At 54.2% G+C, this 19784-nt stretch overlaps 1 protein-coding gene across 4 annotated transcripts; it reads left to right on the top strand.

Moving 5' to 3' along the window:
• Window positions 1–1940: 1940 nt before the first annotated feature.
• FCSK (fucose kinase) lies at window positions 1941–19726 on the top strand. Of its 4 annotated transcripts, none has more exons than XM_033127541.1 (24): window positions 1952–2191; window positions 6626–6730; window positions 7083–7234; window positions 7351–7401; window positions 8163–8288; window positions 8601–8673; window positions 9027–9124; window positions 9516–9596; window positions 10179–10298; window positions 10478–10649; window positions 11068–11180; window positions 11849–11950; window positions 12076–12246; window positions 12731–12795; window positions 13183–13553; window positions 14179–14389; window positions 14570–14736; window positions 14830–15051; window positions 15395–15538; window positions 15699–15805; window positions 17581–17721; window positions 17805–17904; window positions 18407–18630; window positions 18800–18941. In XM_033127541.1, the coding sequence occupies exons 2-24, from the start codon at window positions 6649–6651 to the stop codon at window positions 18884–18886; spliced, it is 3180 nt and encodes a 1059-aa protein (XP_032983432.1). In that variant the 5' UTR covers window positions 1952–2191; window positions 6626–6648; the 3' UTR covers window positions 18887–18941. The 4 variants fall into 4 exon arrangements, 3 of the variants coding, with proteins under 3 accessions (XP_032983432.1, XP_032983431.1, XP_032983430.1); XM_033127539.1 differs by having other exon boundaries at window positions 1955–2191; window positions 15699–15818; window positions 17534–17721; window positions 18800–19726; XM_033127540.1 differs by lacking the exon at window positions 7351–7401 and having other exon boundaries at window positions 15699–15818; window positions 17534–17721.
• Window positions 19727–19784: the final 58 nt, after the last annotated feature.

The raw sequence follows: 19784 nt of genomic DNA, 5'->3' as shown, positions 1-19784 counted from the left end.
CAACGTGCCTGCCTTAGGAGTTTGGGTGAAGCCTCTGAGCTCCTTGGGGCATGTTGTTTGCCTTGAGCTCCTGTCAAAGCTGCAGCTGCAGGCATCCCTGCCGCCCACTTCACTGCAGAGCGGGATCTGCATTGGTGAGAACAGCAGCAGTGGGAGGCTGCTCGTCACTTCCCTGGAGACCTTCTGGGTTCACAGAAGAAAGAACAGGCACTGAAGTGTGGAAAGGAGGATGAGACCTGGGCCAAATAAAGAGGGGGGAATGACTTTAGTGGGAGAAGACTGAGGGAAGGAGAGAGATTTGGGGGAGGAGGTGGAGAGCTGAGCGGGGAACTGCTATTCATTCATTCATTCATTCATTCAACAAATTGTTTTAACCACCTACAATGTCCTAGGCACTGTTCTAGTGACTGAGGATACAGTAGTGAACAAATCAAAGACCCTGCTTTAATGGGGCAGCATGGGAATGACAACAATAAAAATAATCATAATGATAGGCTAAACAAAACCTTTGCAGCCCAAAAGTTTCCTGAAAGAAAGGGTTTAATGAGCCATATGCTAGCCAGAAAAGAGGACTACATCCTAGAACACAGTCTAAACCACCAGAAGCAGGGCTAGCTGGAGAAAAACATGCCCACAGTCCTGGAGGGGCTGGGGGACTCTTTTATGCAATGGGTTTGGGGAAGAAAGATGCACATTGTTTTGAGAGAACTTACATTGGCTATAGATGGGGGTGGGGGGTGAAGCGAGGGTAGTCCTAGGATGGGTGCATAGCCAGTAAGGAAGAAATATTTCCTATTTCTGCATGGGTTGTGAGCAACAAGCCAGAAAACTCACGCATAAGCAGGATGAAGTAGAGTCTGGTGGTTTGCTATTTTTTTTAGATAGTCACCGGGAAGTTGAAAGTTTTAACATACATTCAGGAATGTGAGCAGTCTTTTGTTGGTTTTGGCCTGTGGGTCTGTTAACATATTAACCTCTTACTTCTTTCTCCCGCCCTCTGGCCCGTCATAATTTAATTTAGGACATCTCAGAATTTTTCTCTTGTCAAATGGTTAATATATTTTGAGCATTTACAATGGAGTCAAGCATTTTATCTTATCCTCACAACAATCTCAGGCATTTGATACTATTACTAACCCATTTTTACAGATGGTGACAAGGAGACACAATAACCAAGTGACTGGCCAAGGACACAGAATTAGAGTAGGGTTCCCCACCTTCTTTGAGACTGAAGGCAGGGGCTTTCAGACTCCCTATTAAGGACAGTGGTTTTGGAAAGTACGTTCTTGTAAGAAAAACTCTGCCTATGGAGATAAAACTTCTGTTCTCCTTGCCTCCCCCATTCCTAGCAGTCTTGACCTCAGGGTGTGCTCCCTTCCAATCCTGTTCCTACGCATACTATATGTCCATAAACATTATTTTTGACAGGAGTGGCTTCCCGTACATACGTTCTACAATTTGCTTCTTTTCCCTTAACAAAATGATTGAACACTGTTTCCTACTGTACATACAGTTCTACCTGGTTCTAACTACTGAATAGCATTCCATTGCATGGATGTGCCGAGTTCATTTCTCCAGTACCCTGGAGAGTGTTTCTAATTTTCCTCTATTACAAACAATGCTGCTATCCACAACTTTCCCCCAAACTCCCTCTTCCCACTACAGAGTTGGAAAGTGTCTTCCGGAAGGACTCATGTCCTTCCGAAAGCACTACCCCCGAAAAGCACTACCAATTGCCAATCCAACGTAGCTGGTTACGCACTCAGGCAAGGTCTATGCTACCCCCTCAGCCCCCCGCAAGGGATTTTTTTTTTTTCCTCTGGGAGAAAAGCAGCTGCCCCAGGTCCCAGCCTGGGGGTTAAGAAAACCGAAAACCTTGACATCTCTAGTCCCAGAAAACGAGCCTGTGTCTTTAAGACGCATTGGTTTCCTTGGGAGTTGTAGTTTTGTCGGCCAACTGAACCTCCTTCTCGTGTCCCCGTCCTTCTCGATCCGACGACTCACTGCCATTTCGGAAAGCGCTTCCTGCCTTCACTATATCCGCTTGCCCGCGATAGCTGGGAGCTGGTTTTTTGGAGAAGACAAGCCACGGCTGGCGGAGGAGTGAAACTACATTTCCCAGGGTGCGCGGGAAAGGGACGTGCAGCACCACGCTAAAGAGCCCGCTGGGGCTAGTATCCGGCGGAGACAGGTACGAGGGTCTGCGAGAGTCCAGTTTCGCACACCTCAGTTCCCCTCGCCCTTCAGTTTCCTGGCCCTTCCTCTTCGAGGGGCATGACTGAGGCAGAGTCCACGGGAACTCTCTTGGCGTCCACGGGCGCCCACTGGCGGTAGGGGGCGTCTGCAGGTCCTGTTACCCCTTTGCCTGGGTCTCTCAGGGGGAGTTCCGGGAACGCTGGGGACAGGGAGGGGATACGGGTCCCAGGGGCTTCTCACCCCACCCGCAGATGGGGCGCTGGATGCCGGTGCTGCTGATTTTGCTTTGAGTCCGTTTTTCCTGCCTCAGTTTGGCCCGTGGTATCTCGTCATTATGCACAAATCTCGATTACAGTAGGCCCCCTTTTATCCACAGTTTAAATTCTGAGATCAGCTGTTTGGAAATATTCAATGAAAATTCCAGAAATAAATAATGTGTGTTTTAAATTGTGAGTTCTGAGTAGCCTGATGAAATCAACCAGGACCTGCTCCCTTCTGCCTGGGGCCTTAATCATCACTTTGTCTTACTTATCCACGTGGTATATGCTACCAGCTAGTTAGTCACTTAGTAGCCTTCTTGGTTATCAGATCACTGTCAGGTATTGCAGTGCTTGTGTTTTAGTAATCCTTATTTTAATAATGGCCACAAAGCTCAAGAGTAGTGATGCTGGCGATTCAGGTATGCAAAGAGAAGCTGTAAAGTGCTTCCTTTGAGTGAAAAGGTGAAAGTTCTCAACTTAATAAGGAAAGAAAAAAATCATGTGCTGAGGTTGCTAAGATTTATGTAGGAACGAATCTTCTATCCGTGAAACTGTAAAGAAGGAAAAAGAAATTCGTGCTAGTTTTGCTGTTGCATCTCAAGCTGCAAAAGTTACAGCTACCATGCGTGCTAAGTGCTTAGCTAAGATGGAAAAGGCATTGAATTTGTGGGTTGAAGACATGAGCAGAAAACATGTCCTGATTGACGGCAATGTGTGGCTCAGAAAGCATTGAGCCTACATGAAGTCTTCAGGGAGGGACCCCCTGAAACGAGTGACACCAAGCCATTTATTGCAAATAAGGGGTGGTTACACAGATTCAGGAACAGGTTTGGCCTGAAAAAGATAAAAATTACTGGAAAGGCTGTATCAGCTGCTGAAGAAGCTGCTGCCACATTTCTGGCAGAATTGAAGAAGTTGGTTAGGGAGAAAGGATGCCATTGAAAGCAAGTCTTTCTAGGTATTTATGTACGTATAGGAAAAAGCATAGTATATGTAAGGTTCTATACGACCCGTGGTTTCAGGCATCCACTGGGGGTCTTGGAATGTATCCCCCATGGATAAGGTGGGGGGGACTACTGCACTAGCCTTTTGTATAATTTGCAATATGATTTTACTCCCAATCAACTTTCTTCCACGTTTTTTTTTTTCCTCAGAGTCAAATCAGGTCCCTCCACGTACCTGTTTTTTCTCTTTAAAGCTCTAAAACGCAAAGTCTCTGCCCTATCTCTCTTCAAAAAACATATCTGAAGAGGCCTTATTATTTTATTCTGTCCCTGTCTCCCCTTCCCTATCCCAGTTTTGGGCAGCAAGTGGCTGAGGACATTAAATAATATTTCAACGTGGCCTCAGTATTGAAAGTGGGCAGAATATTGGAATAGAGGTTCTAACTTTTCTGTACAGATGTAAGGTATGACAGAGGGCAGAGGCTCTAGGAGAGATGTCTTGTTCCTACAGGGTGGTTAAGAATATGAACCTTAGACTGGGAAACACCTGGCCTGCCAGTACTAGCTGTGTATGACCTTGGGCAGATGAGTTCATCTCTTCAAGCTAGTTTCCTTACCTACACCATGATTGTAGTAAGATCCAACTCATAGGGAGGGCCATTGATACTACAATGCTTTTGTTGTGATGCCTGAAAAAGCACTCTCTCAGGCAGGGCTGTCCAAACGTTTTTCAACGGTTTTCACCAAGGGCCATATGCGGTAAAATACACAAACAGCCGGGCCACTCACTCGAGGTGAAGTACGTATTGCCTCACCTGGTTTATTTAAGTAAACTAAATATATTTTTGGAATTTGCTGTGGGCCAATTAACAATGGATCATGGGCCGCAGTTGGCCCGCGGGCCGCAGTTTGGACACCCCTGCTCTAAGGGTTAGCTACGAGTATCAGTCCGCCTTTTGTGTTATCATAAAATACCCTTTGGATTGATTTGACAAGGCATGCTAATCAGCCTGACTTGATTTCCCTAGGCTTTCCTTGATTTTTTCTTCTTCAGGCATATCTTTGACCCAGCGAACATTTCAGAGCCTGATTCCCACTGGCTTCAGGTCCAATTTAAACTCTGTCATTTCCTTTCCCTGCTGGAGAGAACTACCATTCATTGAGCTCCTGCTTTGTGCCACATAGTTTATGTTTTATTTCATGTTGACAACAGTCCTAGGAGGTTGGTATCATTGACTCTCATTTTCAGATTAGGAAACTGAGGCTCAGAGAGGTTAAGTAACCTATTGAAAATCACACAGGAAGAGGCAGAGATGGGTACAGAGCCCTGGGGCTGATTCCCAGCCAAGAACTGTTCCTCTGGTCCAGCCTCTAGTAGGGCACAGTCCAGATAGGACTGTCTTCCTACCTCTGGCCATGACCTGTCAGCTGTCCATGTCTCCCGGTCACTGTGCAGAGACCAAGACTGGGGTCAGACCTTTGGACTCTCCTTGGGGAATTTCTTCTTTGCTGTCTTTCATCACCTTTGCAGTGCCATTCTAAGACAGTTTCTGTTGGGTTGGTGGGGAGTCCTGGAGCCAAAATTGCCTCTAATACTCCCCGTCTTGCAGGAATCATGTTCCTGCTGCACTGAGTCATTGGTTGGGAGCAGTTGGTGGGGAAGCATGGCCTCCATAAGAACCAGCTGGGGCAACTGTCAATTATACTCCCTGCCGCAGGAGGCCTGAGAGGGTTAGGGGTGCCAAAGGTCACACAGTGAGTTGGAATCCCTCGCTAACCCCTTTACTGGGAAGCTGTCTGGGCATCCTGGGCTATGCCTTTGCCCTCAAGTTCCTGGCCAAGATCTCTAGCTTAGATTTCTCCTCTGGATTTCCCTCCTGGGCTGAGCAGGGAACAGAGCAGTTTCTGTTAATGGTGGAGGCTTTCCCTGAAAGCTTGTGGGAGCGTGGTTGTTGCTAAGTGGTGGTGTCTGTCAACCTTAACCATAGGCTTGGTGGCAGCAGAGTGGCATAAGAAAAATCTTGCTGAGATTCTTGCCGGCTCTGGCTGGTGCATGAGCTGACCACTGGATGTGCGTTCCGGTCACCTCTGGGACAGCATGCAGCTAGCGCCACCATCTTTTCTGACACTGAGTTTTGGGGGCTGGAGGGAAGATGTGGGGTGGGCTTCTTTGTGGGACAGCAGCCAGGACCCTGCCACAGGTAGATTCCAGGGCACTCACTCCTGGGGACTTGTCTGCAGAGGTCTTAGGAAGGCCAGAGGCTCTGGAGTCAGATTGGTTTCCCATCTGGTAGGAGAGGAGTGTTGGGGATGGGGGTGAGGAAGGGGTGAAGCTTTGTGCTCACCTTGCTCTCGCTTGCTCAGAGTGTCCTGGAGGAAGATGACTGATAGGTGGGATGGCAGCCTCCTTCAGGTTTGGAGCCCCTGGGAGGGGAGGTCCCCTCTGAGGTCCCTGTAGTGGGCACTGTTGACACCCTGCCAAATCCCCTTGAGCAAGCTGGTGCATCCCTCCACACCTGCTTCCTTCTCCAGGAAATTGTCCTCACCCTCAGGAGCCTGGGAGCTTAGACCTTCCCTCCCCCGAGCTCACAGCCAATGACTGAATGATAAGGGGCTGGTGGTATAGAAAGATGGGGCCCACTGTCTACCCCACATGCTCCTCTTACTTCCTTTCCTGAGGAAATCACATGCACCCAGATTGAGAAATTCAAAGATATACTTATCACACAACCCAGCAATCCCACACCAGGGTGTCTACCTGGAGAGATGAAGTCTTATGTTCATGCTAAACCTGCGTGTGAAGGTTTATAGCAGCTCTATGTAAACCTGGTGGAAACAGCCCAAATGTCCTTCGGTGAGTGGATGGAGAAACAGACTGTGGAAGGTCCATGCAGTAAAATACTGCTTGGCAAAAAAGAGAAAGGGCTACTTATATGCACAGCCCATTTGGATGAATCTCAGAAGCATTATGTTGAATGAAAGAAGCCAATCTCAAAAGATTGCCTTCTAACTCTAGCTGTGGAGAACTGATTGAGGGTTGTCGGGTGAGGATGGAGGAGGGTATGACTGTAAAGGGGTAGCATGTGGGAGTATCTTTGGGTGCAGATTGTGATGGCCACAAGAATCTATATGTGTGTTAAAATTCATAAAACTATACACCAAAAAATCAAGTTTAGGGTATGATAATTAAAAAAAAAATCATATATACCCCTATCTCTGCCTCAGGAAGCCCCTCAACTTTGGCCAGAATGGAGCAGCCCAAGGGGGTTGATTGGACTGTTATCATCCTGACATGCCAGTACAAGGACAGCGTCGAGGTCTTCCAGAGAGGTAGGGAACCCTCCCTCCCGACTCTGCCCTAATGTAGAACCCCCACCATACCCCTACAGCCCTGGGGACCAGGCAGATCTGGGTTCAAACACAGGTTCTGCTTTTTCCTAGCCATGTAATCTTAGACACGTCATGTCACTTCATTGAGACTCAGTTTTCTCATCTGTAAAATGGGAATAATTGTACTTACCTCACAGAGTTGGGTAAAGCTTTAATGAGCTACTACATGAAAAGCTACTAAGTGAAAGAAGATCAAATAATGATTATCAGTAGGTTTGTTTTAGATCTTTAGGATCAGGGCTGGGAGGTGGGGGGGTGGTGGGGGCAGATCTTAGCTCTGTTCTGATTACAGAGCTGGAAATGCGGCAGAAGCGAGAGCAGATCCCTGCCGGGACGCTGTTAGTGGCCGTGGAGGACCCTGAGACTCGTGTGGGCAGTGGAGGAGCCACTCTCAATGCCCTTCTGGTGGCTGCTGAACACCTGAGTGCCCAGGCGGGCTTCACTGTGAGTGCTCACGCCTGAGTCGAGTTGTTTTGGGATCTCTCCCTGGACAAGAGGATGCCATCCTTGGGTGCCTTCTGCCCAGGCCTCTGTCAACAGGGCTCTTCCACTCTTGACAGGTGATCACATCTGACGTCCTACACTCAGCCTGGATCCTTATCCTGCACATGGTTAGTAGAATGCCAGGCAGGGTGCCATGCAGAAGGCTGGAACCATCCGTCCTCAGGGTTCGACAGGACTTGAAGGGTGTTGTACCTTTGTGTGTGTGCAAGGTTCATTGAGCAAATCCAGAAGAATCAGAATCAGACTTGATCTAAGTGTCCAAAAATAGGGAACTGGCTAAATATAAAGAGCATCTCCTCCTGGTGGAATATTAGAGTGATTAAAAGGTCCATCTAGCTCTCTGCCTTGACTGGAAAGAGACTTAATACCCTGGGCAAGTCACTTGATTCTTTCTAGCCCTCAGTTTCCTTATCTGTAAAATGAGGATGGCAACAGTTCCTGCTCCAGGTGGATACGCTGAGATGATCCATTCAATACTTAAAGCAGGGCCTGGTTTTATATAGTCCCCAATCTTATTTCCCCAGTTTTACGTGTGTGTGTGTGTGTGTGTGTGTGTGTGTGTGTGTGTGTATGGTATCTACTTTTTCAGAATCTCATTTTGTAAAATAAAATAAAGACTATGTGAATACAAGTCTAAAAGGATATATTTCAAAATGAGGGCAATGGTTATTATTCCTGAGGGACTGTTTTTCTTTTTTGCATATCTGCATTTTTCAACTTTTTGCTATAATCACGTAATTGAAAAAATTTTATGAGAAAACCTTAAAAAATCCTCTAGCTTTATGGCTTTCTGTCCTTGCATGCCAATTGGCTGTCCCCAGGCTTTTTGCCCCAAGGGCTTTTTGTCCTGTTCTTGCTTCCACCCAAGGGCCGAGACTTCCCCTTCGATGACTGTGGCCGGGCCTTCACCTGCCTCCCCGTGGAGAATCCCCAAGCCCCCGTGGAGGCCATGGTCTGCAACCTGGACTGCTTGCTGGACATCATGAGCTACCGGGTGAGGCTGGCGGTTGCCATGGGCACTGTTCCTCTCTCACTGCACCATCAGCTGTAGTCTGTGCTGGCTCAGACAGCAGACACCAGGAAGAATGGCTTGGGGGTTCTCAGAGTTAATTAGAGCTTCAGGAAATTAGTGTTGGCCACACTGGGGAGAGGTGTGACCCTGGGAGGTTGGCCGGCAGGGTCTGAGGAGGCCCCTGTTACCTGGGCAGCCAGAATCTCCGGGAACACGGGGACAGGCAGAGACTGGGCTGTGTGGGAGCAGAGGAAGGGCTGGGTCAGGCCACCAGCTCCATTCTCCCTCCTGCAGCTGGGCCCAGGTTCCCCACCAGGTGTGTGGGTCTGTAGCACCGATATGCTGCTGACTGTTCCTCCCGACCCAGGTGAGTCTGAGAAGGTTTGGGACTGCCTTCTGTTGTCATGGCCAGAGGTGGGCTCTGCCTTTCCTCACCCACCACCTCTGGGCTTGGCCCACTGCCCTATTCAGGAGGGAAGCTATAAGACATGGAGGATGAAGTCCAGACTCCAGGATAGGGCTTCCCTTGCTGGGCCTCAGTCTGCCAGTCTATAGAATGGACGGCTGTGGAAGAACTTTGGGAGGGGAGGCATTGTCATTATCTCAGAGGAATATCCATTTGGCTTTTAGAGGTGCCTTGAGCTCCTGCCTTTACCTGGCTGGGGACTCCCTGTCTTGGATTGGGGCACTCAGGGAGCCTCCTAACGGTCCCACCCACAGGGATCAGCTGGGACGGCTTCCAGGGAGCCAGAGTGATTGCCTTTCCAGGGAGCACGGCCTACGCCCGGCACCATGGTGTCTACCTCACCGACTCCCAGGTAGGGCCCCTGGGGCAGTGGCACGGGCAGTTGAGCCAGCCTGGGATGGCATCCTGGTCCTGACTCTGGGCAGCCTCTGGTCCTGGACTTTCTGGCACGGCCTGAATTCAGAGGAGTTTCCCCCATGGCAACAGCTCTTTTGCTCACTCAGTCTTTTGCCAAACTTGAATTGCACACGGACCCTGTGCCAGCCTCTGTGCTGGGACTGGGGCTGTGAAGACCTTCAAAGCCCGCCCTCTACTGTTGGCTGTGGGGCAGTGCTTCCCGGAGCATGCTGGTACCTGTCAGACATGCATCCTAGGTTTTCATTTGGAGAACATCCTTGCTGTTTTACCCCCATCCTGATTCTTCCTTGCTCCCTCCCCTAACTCTGTTTTCTGCCCCCACACAGGGCTTTGTTTTGGATATTTACTACCAGGGCACCGAGGCAGAGATACAACAGTGTGCCAGGCCTGATGGGCGGGTACCACTGGTACGGCTGTGGCATGGTTGGGGGGCTTTGGGGACCTCATGGGAAAAGAGGGAGGGTTTGCCCTTTGCCCAGAACAGAGCCCCACTCCTTCTAGAAGATTTTGGGGCAGGACAGGACCAGAATCTGAGGTGGTCTGGAACTGGCATTCAGAGGAGCCGTTGTGCCAGAATCTGAGGAAGGGGTGTTGTCCTGAACCAGACAGGCTGGAACCAAAATGTGAGCAAGTTGAGAATGCAGTTGGGAGGAAGTCTGGTACCCAACTCGGGGGATCCTTCTAGAATGAAGGACAAGGATAGGAGTGGTGGGTAAGGGTCTGGGTCCATACCATGGGGATGGGGAACTAGGTTTGAAAGGAGGCCTGAAAACTGAGGTGTGTCCCAGAAGGTGCCTGTTGAAGGGTCCCTTGGTGGGAGTTGCCCCCCGTAAGCCTGGAGTCTGGGTGCTGGAGTGGCCCAGAAGATGAAGGACCTGCCTGGTATGGCAGCCAGCCTTTGTTGGCCCATGTGCATGTGTCCTCTCCAACTCAGATCCCAAGCCTAGCCCCAGGGTCCCCCCACATAACCCTCATGAGGGTTCCTTCAGGTCTCCGGGGTTGCCTTCTTCTCTGTGGAGACTGCTGAGCACCTCCTGGCCACCCATGTGAACCCGCCTCTGGACGCCTGTACCTACATGGGCTTGGATTCTGGAGCCCGGCCTGTCCAGGTGACTCGGCATGGGAGCTGGGAGGTCTGGGCCTGAGGGAGAGACACTGACACTGGTGACGGGGCTGTGTGACCTCAGGCTAGCCCCTTCCCCTCTCTGGGTCAGTGTCTCTGGGGATGGGACTGCCCCAGTTTGGCCTAGGAACCCCCCAATAGCTGTGCTTCCTACCCTTGCTCCAGCTGTCTCTATTTTTCGACATCCTGCTGTGCATGGCCAGGAACGTGAGCAGGGAGGACTACCTGTTGGGGCGGCCCCCGGAGGTGGGGCAAGGTGACGCGGACGTCGCGGGTTATCTTCAGGGCGCCCGGGCCCAGCTGTGGAGGGAGCTTCATGACCAGCCCCTCACCATGGGTGTGTACTGCCTCTTGGCTCTCTGGAGTGGGGAGACCATGGGGGGTGAGGACCCCCAGAATGAGGCTGCTGCCTGCCTGGCCCCCAGGCTCCTGGACCAGACAGGCCTAGTGCACGTACCAGACAATTACTCTTTCCCAGCTCAGGGCCTTGCTTTCCCTTCCCTCCAAATAACTCTTCCTTATTTCCTTTTGTCTCATTCCTGGGCTCCAGTTTGAATCTTTCCACTTTCTAGCTGTGTTACTTTGGGCAGGTTGCTGAGCCTCTCTGGATCTCAGCTTTCCCATTGGCACAGTAGGCTCAGTGCCATGCTTGCCCTCTCAGGGCCTGATGAAGATGTGTCCTCTGGTGGGAGGCCTGGCCTGGCATCAGAGCTGCAGTAGGCATAGGGTTTGGGTCAGTGCTTGTATCTTTACAGCATATGTCCCTGACGGCAGCTACAGCTACATGACCAGTTCGGCCAGTGAATTTCTGCACAGCCTCACGTTCCCTGGGGCTCCTGGGGCCCAGGTTGTGCATTCCCGGGTGGAGGTAAGACATTCCTGGAGGTAAGGCCAGCAGAGGAGCCTGCTGGGTGGGTGCCTGAGGACAGGTGGGATAGGGGCTCCTGGGAAGAGGAGGAACAGGCCATGCTTGGAACAGATTACCTCTGAGTGTAGGTGTTATTATCCCCATTTCACACATGAGGCTCTGGAGGCTCAGAGAAGTTAAGTAACTTACCTAAGGCCACAGAGGCAGTAAGTGGCCAAGTCAGGGTTCTGCATCCAGGTCCGTTGGATTAAGAAGCTAGAGAAGAACCCCACATCCTTTCCTTGGGGTCTGCTTGGGGAGACAGACATATTTGAGGTGATGGGCCTGGATCAGTGCCATGGTGCTGAGGAAGGGGGCAAATAGAGTTCAGAGGTGGCCCTCAGGGAGTGGGGTTGGGGTACCTAGACTGGTGGGAGGGGTTTCCTGGGGGTGCTGTCCTCTGGTGGGACCTCCATTACTGAGTTCCGAGTTGCTCTGGAGGAAAATGCAGGGAGAGTGTACCCTGGGGGAGCAGCATGAACAGGGCCGGATGGGAGTCAGCATGAGGCTGGGGCCAGAGCAGGTGCAGAGAGGGAACTGGCTGGCAATGGGCACGGGCGGGGCTCGGCTGTGGAGGAGGATCAGGACGCCCCGACCTGGCCCTCACCACCTTCTCCCTGGCTTCGTAGGAGCCGCAGCTCCTGGGCGCTGGGAGCTCTGTGGTCAGCTGCCTGCTGCAGGGCCCTGTCCGGCTGGATTCCGGGAGTGTGCTGCAGCACTGTCACCTTCAGGTGAGGCCGACGGACGAGCAGGGGCAGAGGGAGGGCAGGTTTGCGGGGCCAGGTCCTGTGTGTGTAGTTGGGAGGTGCTTGGGCCTATGCTGCCCACTTGGGATGCCTCATCTCTTCCCTGCCAGGGGCCCATTCACATTGGTGCCGGCTGCTTCGTGAGTGGCCTGGACATGGCCCAGTCCAAGGCACTGCACGGCTTGGAGCTGCATGACGTCATCCTTCAGGGACACCATGTGCGGCTGCACGGCACCCCTATCCATGCCTTCACCCTTGTTGGCCGTCTGGACAGCTGGGAAGTAGGTGCCCGCCCTGCCTTCCTTCACCCCCACCTTCAGGCTTTGGGGACCCAGGGGTCTCAGCCCAGCTCTCACTCCACTGCAGGACTCTGGGAGCGTTGGACGGAGGGATAGGCTGTGAGGCCATCAGAGTCTCATTATCCCTTTACCTCCTTCCTTATCTGCTCTGACAGGCAGGCTGGGTGGGGATTTTTATCACCATTTTACGGGCCAGAGACTGAGGTTCAGAGAGGGAGGTGACTTGCCTTGGGCTGCAGAGCCTGTTATGGGAGACTGAGCCTAGAATGGGGATTCTGTGTCTAGTTGCAGGCACCTGGCAGGGGCGCCGCGCTCCAGGGCTTGACGGAGTGTTTCAGAAGTTGCTCGCATATGTGCAGGTCTCTCTTCCTGTCGGTTCTTGAGCAGCTTGTGGTCCTCTGGCCTTAGTATTCCTAACTGATTCCTGTGGCTCCTGCACCCTGACTGCTTCCTTCTCTTCTCCCAGAGACAGGGGACAGGAACATATCTCAACATGTCCTGGAGTGAATTCTTCCAGAAGACAGGTATTCGGTAAGGTGGATGGCTGCGATGGGCCTCGGCAGCCAGGGCAGCCGATTCTTTGACGCTCATCTCTGCCACTGGCCCGGAGCAGCACCTGCCCTCCCAGCAACTCACAGGGACTGGGGTAGTGAGGGTAGCCTGATCGCCCCAGCACCTCACCTCTGGGCAACTCCTAATCCCTGGCTATGCTCAGGCTTTGGGAGCTTTGTTCAGAGGCCTGGGAAAGGAGGCAGGGCAGTTCACCTCTTTCTCCTGAGTTGCCTGCTTGTGTTGCTCTGGAGGAGTTTGTCCTGCCCCTGTGAATTAGCCAGCCCTCAGCTGACAGGTGGTCAGGGGTTGGTGAGGAAGCAGGAGCCCTTACTTCTCTCCGTCTGTTGTGCTTTCTCCCCACATCAGAAACTGGGACCTGTGGGATCCAGACACGCCTCCCACAGAGCGTTGCCTTCTCAGTGCCCGCCTCTTTCCTATGCTTCACCCCTCGAGGGCCCTGGGGCCCCAGGACATGCTGTGGATGCTAGACCCCCAGGAGGAGGCGGGTGAGGCTCTGTGGGCCTGGCGGGCCTCTTGGCGTCTGTCCTGGGAGCAGCTGCAGCCGTGTCTGGACCGGGCTGCCACGTTGGCATCCCGCCGGGACCTGTTCTTCCGCCAGGCCCTGCATAAGGCTCGGCACGTGCTGGAGGCCCAGCAGGACCTCAGCCTGCGCCCACTGATCTGGGCCGCTGTCCATGAGGGCTGTCCCAGGACCCTGCTGGCCACGCTGGACCAGGGTGAGTGTGCTGGGCAGCCACGCCGGGAAGCCAGACCGAGTCACCTGCCTTATCTACCCTCTAGGTCGATGCCCTGGGTACTTGTCAGGAGGGAGTTTGGTGAGAGGCTGAGGCCTGGGGCTGAGTCTCTGGGTCCTAGGAGCATCAGCAAACCCTACATGTTCTGCACTGGGTACCAAGACATAGGCGAAGAGCCCCAGAGCCCCAGGGGGATGTGGCTGGCTCTACCTGAGGGCTCAGGCAGCACCTCATTAATGGTCCCAGTAACTGTAGAAAATGATCCCCATTTAACTTTTCACCTACAGCCACACAGCTGGTTTGGGGTGTGGTGGGGTGGCACAGGTGGTTTGACCCTCTGAGTCTGGGCTGCTAACCACTCTGGGCATCTTGGATGGAGGGTGAGAAGGCACACCTGGGCTGGGGCTGGAGCTGGGGCTGGCAGGATGAGAAGACCTTTGCCAAGCAGAAGAGTGGGGCGTGCGTTCATAGGCAAGGATACATCTTGGGCAAAAGTGAAGAAGTGTGAGGGATCTGGAGTGTTTGGGGACTGTTGAATATTCTCTGGGGGCAGATGGCATTGGGGGCAGGTCCCCTCCCCAGCCACCCCTGACTCTGCGTCCCTCAGTTGCAGCTGGCACAGGAGACCCTGGTGTGGCAGCCCGGGCACTGGCCTGTGTGGCAGACGTACTGGGCTGCTGGGCAGAGGGCCGAGGCGGTTTGCGGAGTGGGCCAGCTGCCAACCCTGAGTGGCTGCGGCCCTTCTCATACCTGGAGTGTGGAGACTTGGCGCGAGGTGTGGAGGCGCTTGCCCAGGAGCGGGACAAGTGGCTAAGCAGGTGGGCACCAATGATGTCAGAACCCTTGGGAAAGCCCTTGGCCATCCTTGAAGGTGGAAACCCAGAGAGAGGTGGGGTGAAGTGCCCTTGGGTCACCCAGGGCAGTCAGGTCCCCAAACCCAGGCAGTCCACCCTCAGCTTGGGGCTCTATGCCACCATCTGTCTCTTCCCTCTTGGCAGGCCAGCCTTGCTAGTGCGAGCTGCCCGCCACTACGAGGGGGCTGGGCAGATCCTGGTCCGCCAGGCTGTGATGTCAGCCCAGCACTTTGTCTCCACGGAGCCAGTGGAGCTGCCAGCACCTGGGCAGTGGGTGGTGGCTGAGTGCCCGGCTCGCGTGGATTTTTCTGGTGAGCTCCTTGTGGGGGGTGGGGGTGAGGGTGCTACCCCTGAACTAGGTTGGCAACCCCTGTGACCAGCTTGATGTTGTTCAACTGCCACAGGGGGCTGGAGTGACACGCCGCCCCTTGCCTATGAGCTTGGTGGGGCAGTGGTGGGCTTGGCTGTGCGAGTGGATGGCCGCCGGCCCATTGGGGCCCGGGCACGCCGCGTCTGGGAGCCTGGCCTGTGGCTGGCGGCGGGGCCCCGGCAGGACGAGATGGCCATGAAGATAGTGTGCCAGAGCGTGGACGATCTGCAGGACTACTGCCAGCCGCATGCTCCAGGTCAGGGCATCCAGGACACCTGCCGGCGGGGATGGCACACACCGGCTGGGGGGGTGGGGGCAGAACCCTGGGGACCCTGCTGGCCATGGGAGCCTAGCCTGAGGGCAAGTCTTTCTGGTGGAGGACCCCTCAAGTCACCCTGTCCAGGTGCAGGAGGTAGAGCTGGCACATGTGCGCATGTTGGGGAGCTGCGTCCTTTCTGTGGCTTGTGAAGGGGCCTGCACTACTGCTGGGCTGTTGTCCCCCATGAGCCCGGGTGGGCTGGGAAATAGTGGAGGTGGGCTGGTATGTCTGCTTCTGCCCCTGGGGACCAAGTTACTTGCCTATGCTGGTCTCTCCACAGGGGCCCTACTGAAGGCCGCCTTCATTTGTGCGGGGATCGTGAGTGTCCACTCCAAGCTCCCACTGAGTGAGCAGCTGCTGCGCACCTTTGGCTGCGGCTTCGAGCTGCACACCTGGTCCGAGCTGCCCCATGGCTCAGGCCTCGGTGAGTGGGCTCTGTTCCCCTGCTGCCAATCACTCCACCCTAGCCCTCCAGCCTCACCTTGGATCCTTCTCCCCACCTCTGCCCAGCAAAGGGAGTAGGTGGGGCAGGACTGGGCCGGGAAGAGCCGCTTCATGCCTGGCGCCCTCCTCCCTGCTCTCAGGTACCAGCAGCATCCTGGCGGGCACTGCCCTGGCTGCCTTGCAGCGGGCTGCAGGCCGCATGATGGACACGGAGGCCTTGATCCACGCGGTGCTGCACCTGGAGCAGGTGCTCACCACAGGTCTGGGACTGCCCTGGGGGGAGGGGGGCGCTGGCACTTTCCCAGGGGCCTGCAGACAGCCCCGTACGGCACTGCTCCTGCACATGGTTAGGGCTTCCTTCTTACCACTCTGCTCTGCTCTGGTGGCTTTCAACTTGAAATGTTTCTACCTCAAAGGAGCTGGTGTTAGGAGCACCTAGTAAGCGCCAGATTCTGTACTACATCTTTCATGTGTTAGGTTTATGTTTATTCTTCATGACTTTGTTGCCATCCAGGGCGGTCCCTCAGGGCGGGGCTGGGCAGAACTGGGGACAAGAACTTCAGCTTGTCCATCCAACCACCTTGCCCCTCCCTTGGCTTATGGTCATGTGTGCCCACTTCCCCCTCCCACACCGGTCATCCGGAGGGCGTGGAATGTTACTAGCACCAGCTGCTCTCTCCTCTCACCACTGTGGCCCCTTGGAACACATGCACAATGGGGAGCCGCCAAGTTTGTCTGGCCTGATCCTAGGGTGCTCTGCTCGTCCCAGGATGTCAGGCTTCATGCCCATCATGACTCTGGGAAGGAAACTCACAAAGATGTGTAGAGGCCAATTATGCTATCTTTTCTGGTCACTTTGCAGCCCAGCCTCCTTTCATTGTAAGGACTCACATCCCATAACAGGTAGTCATTAGCAGGAGAGGCAGATGGAGAGCCCTTTTCAGTTTTCCTCTGAGGTGGACCACTCAAATCCTTCATTTGGTCAATTGACTATAGAGTATCCACTGTGTTGGGCCCTAGGGATAAAATAAGTAAAAACAGGGCCCTCGCCCTCAAAAGTCATATGGTCTATCGGAGACAGACATTAATCAGTAGCCACTCAAGTAAGTGTAGTTAGAAGCTGCACGGGGTGCTCTGAAGGAGAGGGGCACAATTAAGGACTTTTTGGCACTTGGGGCCCGACACTAACCACCACGTTTTGGCTGTAAAGTTCCTGATGCCTCCTGCCATTTGCATTTTATTTTAAAACATTTTTTAATTGGGGAATATTGGGGAACAGTGTTTTTCCAGGACACATCGGCTCCAGGTCATTTTCAATCTAGTTGTGGAGGGCGCAGCTCGCTGACCCATGTGGGATTGAACCAGTGACCTTGGTGGTAAGAGCTCACGCTCTAACCACTGAGCCAACCAGCTGCCCCGCCACTTGCATTTTATACTTTAAATCCTTGTAGGCTCTTCCCCAAATATCAAGGGCCTATCCTCGGACCATCTCAAGTTTTGTCATTTTTAGAGCTGCAACAGGAAAAGAGATCCATACCTTTCATTACTAAAGCAAGATGTGAAGAGGCTCTTTCAAGTTTGATAAGGGATACTGAACGTTTATTTCCAACATTAGCACCTTTTGTCAGAAGACAGGGTGCAGGGGAGTTAGGCTGCAGGAAAAGTCGTATCATTTCTTGGGGGAGAGGTTAGTGCAGGGTCATGCCCTTCGATGTGGTTTACTCCAATTCCAGCTACACATCAGGTCTGCAACAAAAGTTGGGCCTTGTGCATCCCAAGCTTGGCTCCTGAATGAAACCCTTTTCCTTGCTAGGCTCATCCTACTCCCAGGGCTGGGGGCAAAAGCTGCACAGCTCACTTGGCCCAGATGGAGTTGGGGGAAGCCGTCTTCCCAGGGGTACAGGACTGGGAGTCTGGGCTGGGGAGGGAAGTTGGGCCAGATAGGCTCTAACAGTGCCGGACGCTGGGCTCCCAGGAGGTGGCTGGCAGGACCAAGTGGGTGGTCTAATGCCTGGCATCAAGGTGGGGCGCTCCCGGGCTCAGCTGCCACTGAAGGTGGAGGTGGAAGAGATTACTGTCCCTGAGGGCTTTGTCCAGACACTCAATGACCACCTGCTTCTGGTGTACACTGGCAAGACGCGCCTGGCTCGCAATCTGCTGCAGGTGAGCCCCAGCCCCGGCAGGGAAGGTGGCACTAGGCTCAGCTGGGCCCGATCCTCACTGCACCCCTCCGACCCCCTCTGCAGGATGTACTGAGGAGCTGGTATGCCCGGCTGCCTGCCGTCGTGCAGAATGCCCGCAGCCTGGTGCAGCACACTGAGGCCTGTGCGGAGGCTTTCCGCCAAGGTGAGGCACTTCTTCCCCACAGGCGGGGCACCAGGAGTCAGTGCCTTGTTGCCCGCGGTTCTGAGCCAGGGGCCTTTGCAGACTTGGCACAGGCTGCAGGTATTGGGCCCCCGGGGATGGAAGCCTACTGTCTTGAGCAGGGTCTCAGACTTAGGTGAGAGCCGTTATCTCAGGACAGTGCATCATGGGAAGGTCTCCAGCCCCACTTACCAGGAAGCAGATGGGGGAGGAGGCTCGGCCTCATAGCTGAGTGCCAGGGAGTCAGGGCTGAGCAGGTTCCAAGTGAGTGGCTACACAGCTCATTTTCCCTGAACATGGTGCTGGCACGGTGCCAGCTGCTCTGTGGACATCAGCCCTCACACAACCCTATGAGGTGGGCTTCATCGCTCCTGTTTCCAGCCACTGGTTAAGCAGCGCCTCTTGGCACCTGAGTCAGTCCACACATGGGCACTGAGTGAATGTCCTGGCTCAGGCGCACCGCTTCCCTCTGCCCCTGCCCCAGGAAGCCTGCCTCTGCTGGGCCAGTGCCTGACCGTGTACTGGAAGCAGAAGAAGCTCATGGCTCCTGGCTGTGAGCCCCTGGCTGTGCGGCGTATGATGGATGTCCTGGCCCCCCAGGTGCACGGCCAGAGCCTGGCGGGGGCAGGCGGAGGGGGCTTTCTCTACCTGCTGACCAAGAAGCCGCGGCAGAAGGAGGCTGTGGAGGCCGTGCTGGCCAAGACTGAGGTAGCTGATGGTGTCGGGTCCAGTAGTTGGTGGGGGAGCCTTTGCTGTGATCCACGGGCTAACCAGGGGCGACTGCTGCAAGTCCCCCTGGCCCTGCAGCCTCAGTCCAGCCTCCAGAAGGCCTGACATGTGCTGAGCCCTCTAAACACCTCCTGCCCTTTGCTCGCAGGGCCTCGGGAACTACAGCGTCCACCTGGTAGAAGTGGACACTCAGGGCCTGAGCCTGCATCTGCTGGGGAGTGGGACCTCAACCTGATGCTCCTTCCCATGACGCTCGTCCCTCTGCAAGAGGAGAAGACCTGGAGCTACAGCAGCCCCTCCGCTGGGAGCACTCAGCCTCCAACTCCCCACCCAACTCTTTGTGAATCTGTTCCCAGAAGCAGCTGGCCTGAGCTTGAGCCCAACCCCTTTGGGAGCTTGGTGAAGCAGAGACCATGCTTGGCAACGGGACTCTGACCTCTTGGTTGACTGTGGCTCAGGCTAGGCCTCTGCTCCATCTGGACATAGGAAGGTCCTAAGCTCAGTGACCCTTGTGGCCTTCACAAATCCCATGACCCCGTTTGGGCCGTAACCTTCTCGTGCTCCACGAGCGCCCCGGAAGAAGGGGATGACAACCAGCCTTAGTAGGTGGCTGGGTCCCTGAAGAGGCCCTTTGAGGCATTTCCCGTGTCCTTCCTTAGAGGCCAGGATTTTGCCTGAGTAGAGACTTCATGCTAGTACTCCCTCAGGCTGCCTTGCTGGGGGAGTGGGAGCAGGGTGGGGGGGGGTCCACCTCTCTGTCTATGGCAGTGAGCCAGTGTGGTCCTGCAGTAAGTCAGTGCCCACCCGGGCCTTAACCGGTAACACTGATTTGTGCCACATGACCTGTGTGCCTGTGGGCAGTGGGTTCCCAGGACTGTGACCTTTTTGGAATAAAATCACCTTGCCCTTCAAGGTTGTCCTCATAAAACTCTTTTGTTCCCGCTGGCAGCAATTCTCACTTCCCCGGCACTGGGGCCAACTGCCCTGGGGATGATCCAGCCTCTGGTGCTGAGGGCCCGGGGGAGATGAGGGCTCAGGATCGAATAAGGGGCTGTCTATCATGTGGATCCCGGGAGTAGCCACGCATCATTCTGGGTGTGGGAGGCGGCTGAAGCTTCAGGCTTCAGATTTTG

This window comes from Rhinolophus ferrumequinum, chromosome 15 (assembly GCF_004115265.2).
Source record: "Rhinolophus ferrumequinum isolate MPI-CBG mRhiFer1 chromosome 15, mRhiFer1_v1.p, whole genome shotgun sequence".
Taxonomy (NCBI): domain Eukaryota; kingdom Metazoa; phylum Chordata; class Mammalia; order Chiroptera; family Rhinolophidae; genus Rhinolophus; species Rhinolophus ferrumequinum.
Note: the sequence above shows the minus strand (reverse complement) of the source record. Positions and strands in the feature narration are given on the sequence as shown.

What these genes read in the sequence shown, in the direction of transcription:
- FCSK (XM_033127539.1), top strand. Translation starts at nt 6,649, where the DNA reads ATGGAGCAGCCCAAGGGGGTTGATTGGACTGTTATCATCCTGACATGC. An exon ending in TGGCTCGCAATCTGCTGCAG is followed by an intron (nt 17,722 to 17,804) that starts GTGAGCCCCAGC and finishes CCCCCTCTGCAG; the next exon opens with GATGTACTGAGGAGCTGGTA. An exon ending in CCGTGCTGGCCAAGACTGAG is followed by an intron (nt 18,631 to 18,799) that starts GTAGCTGATGGT and finishes CTTTGCTCGCAG; the next exon opens with GGCCTCGGGAACTACAGCGT.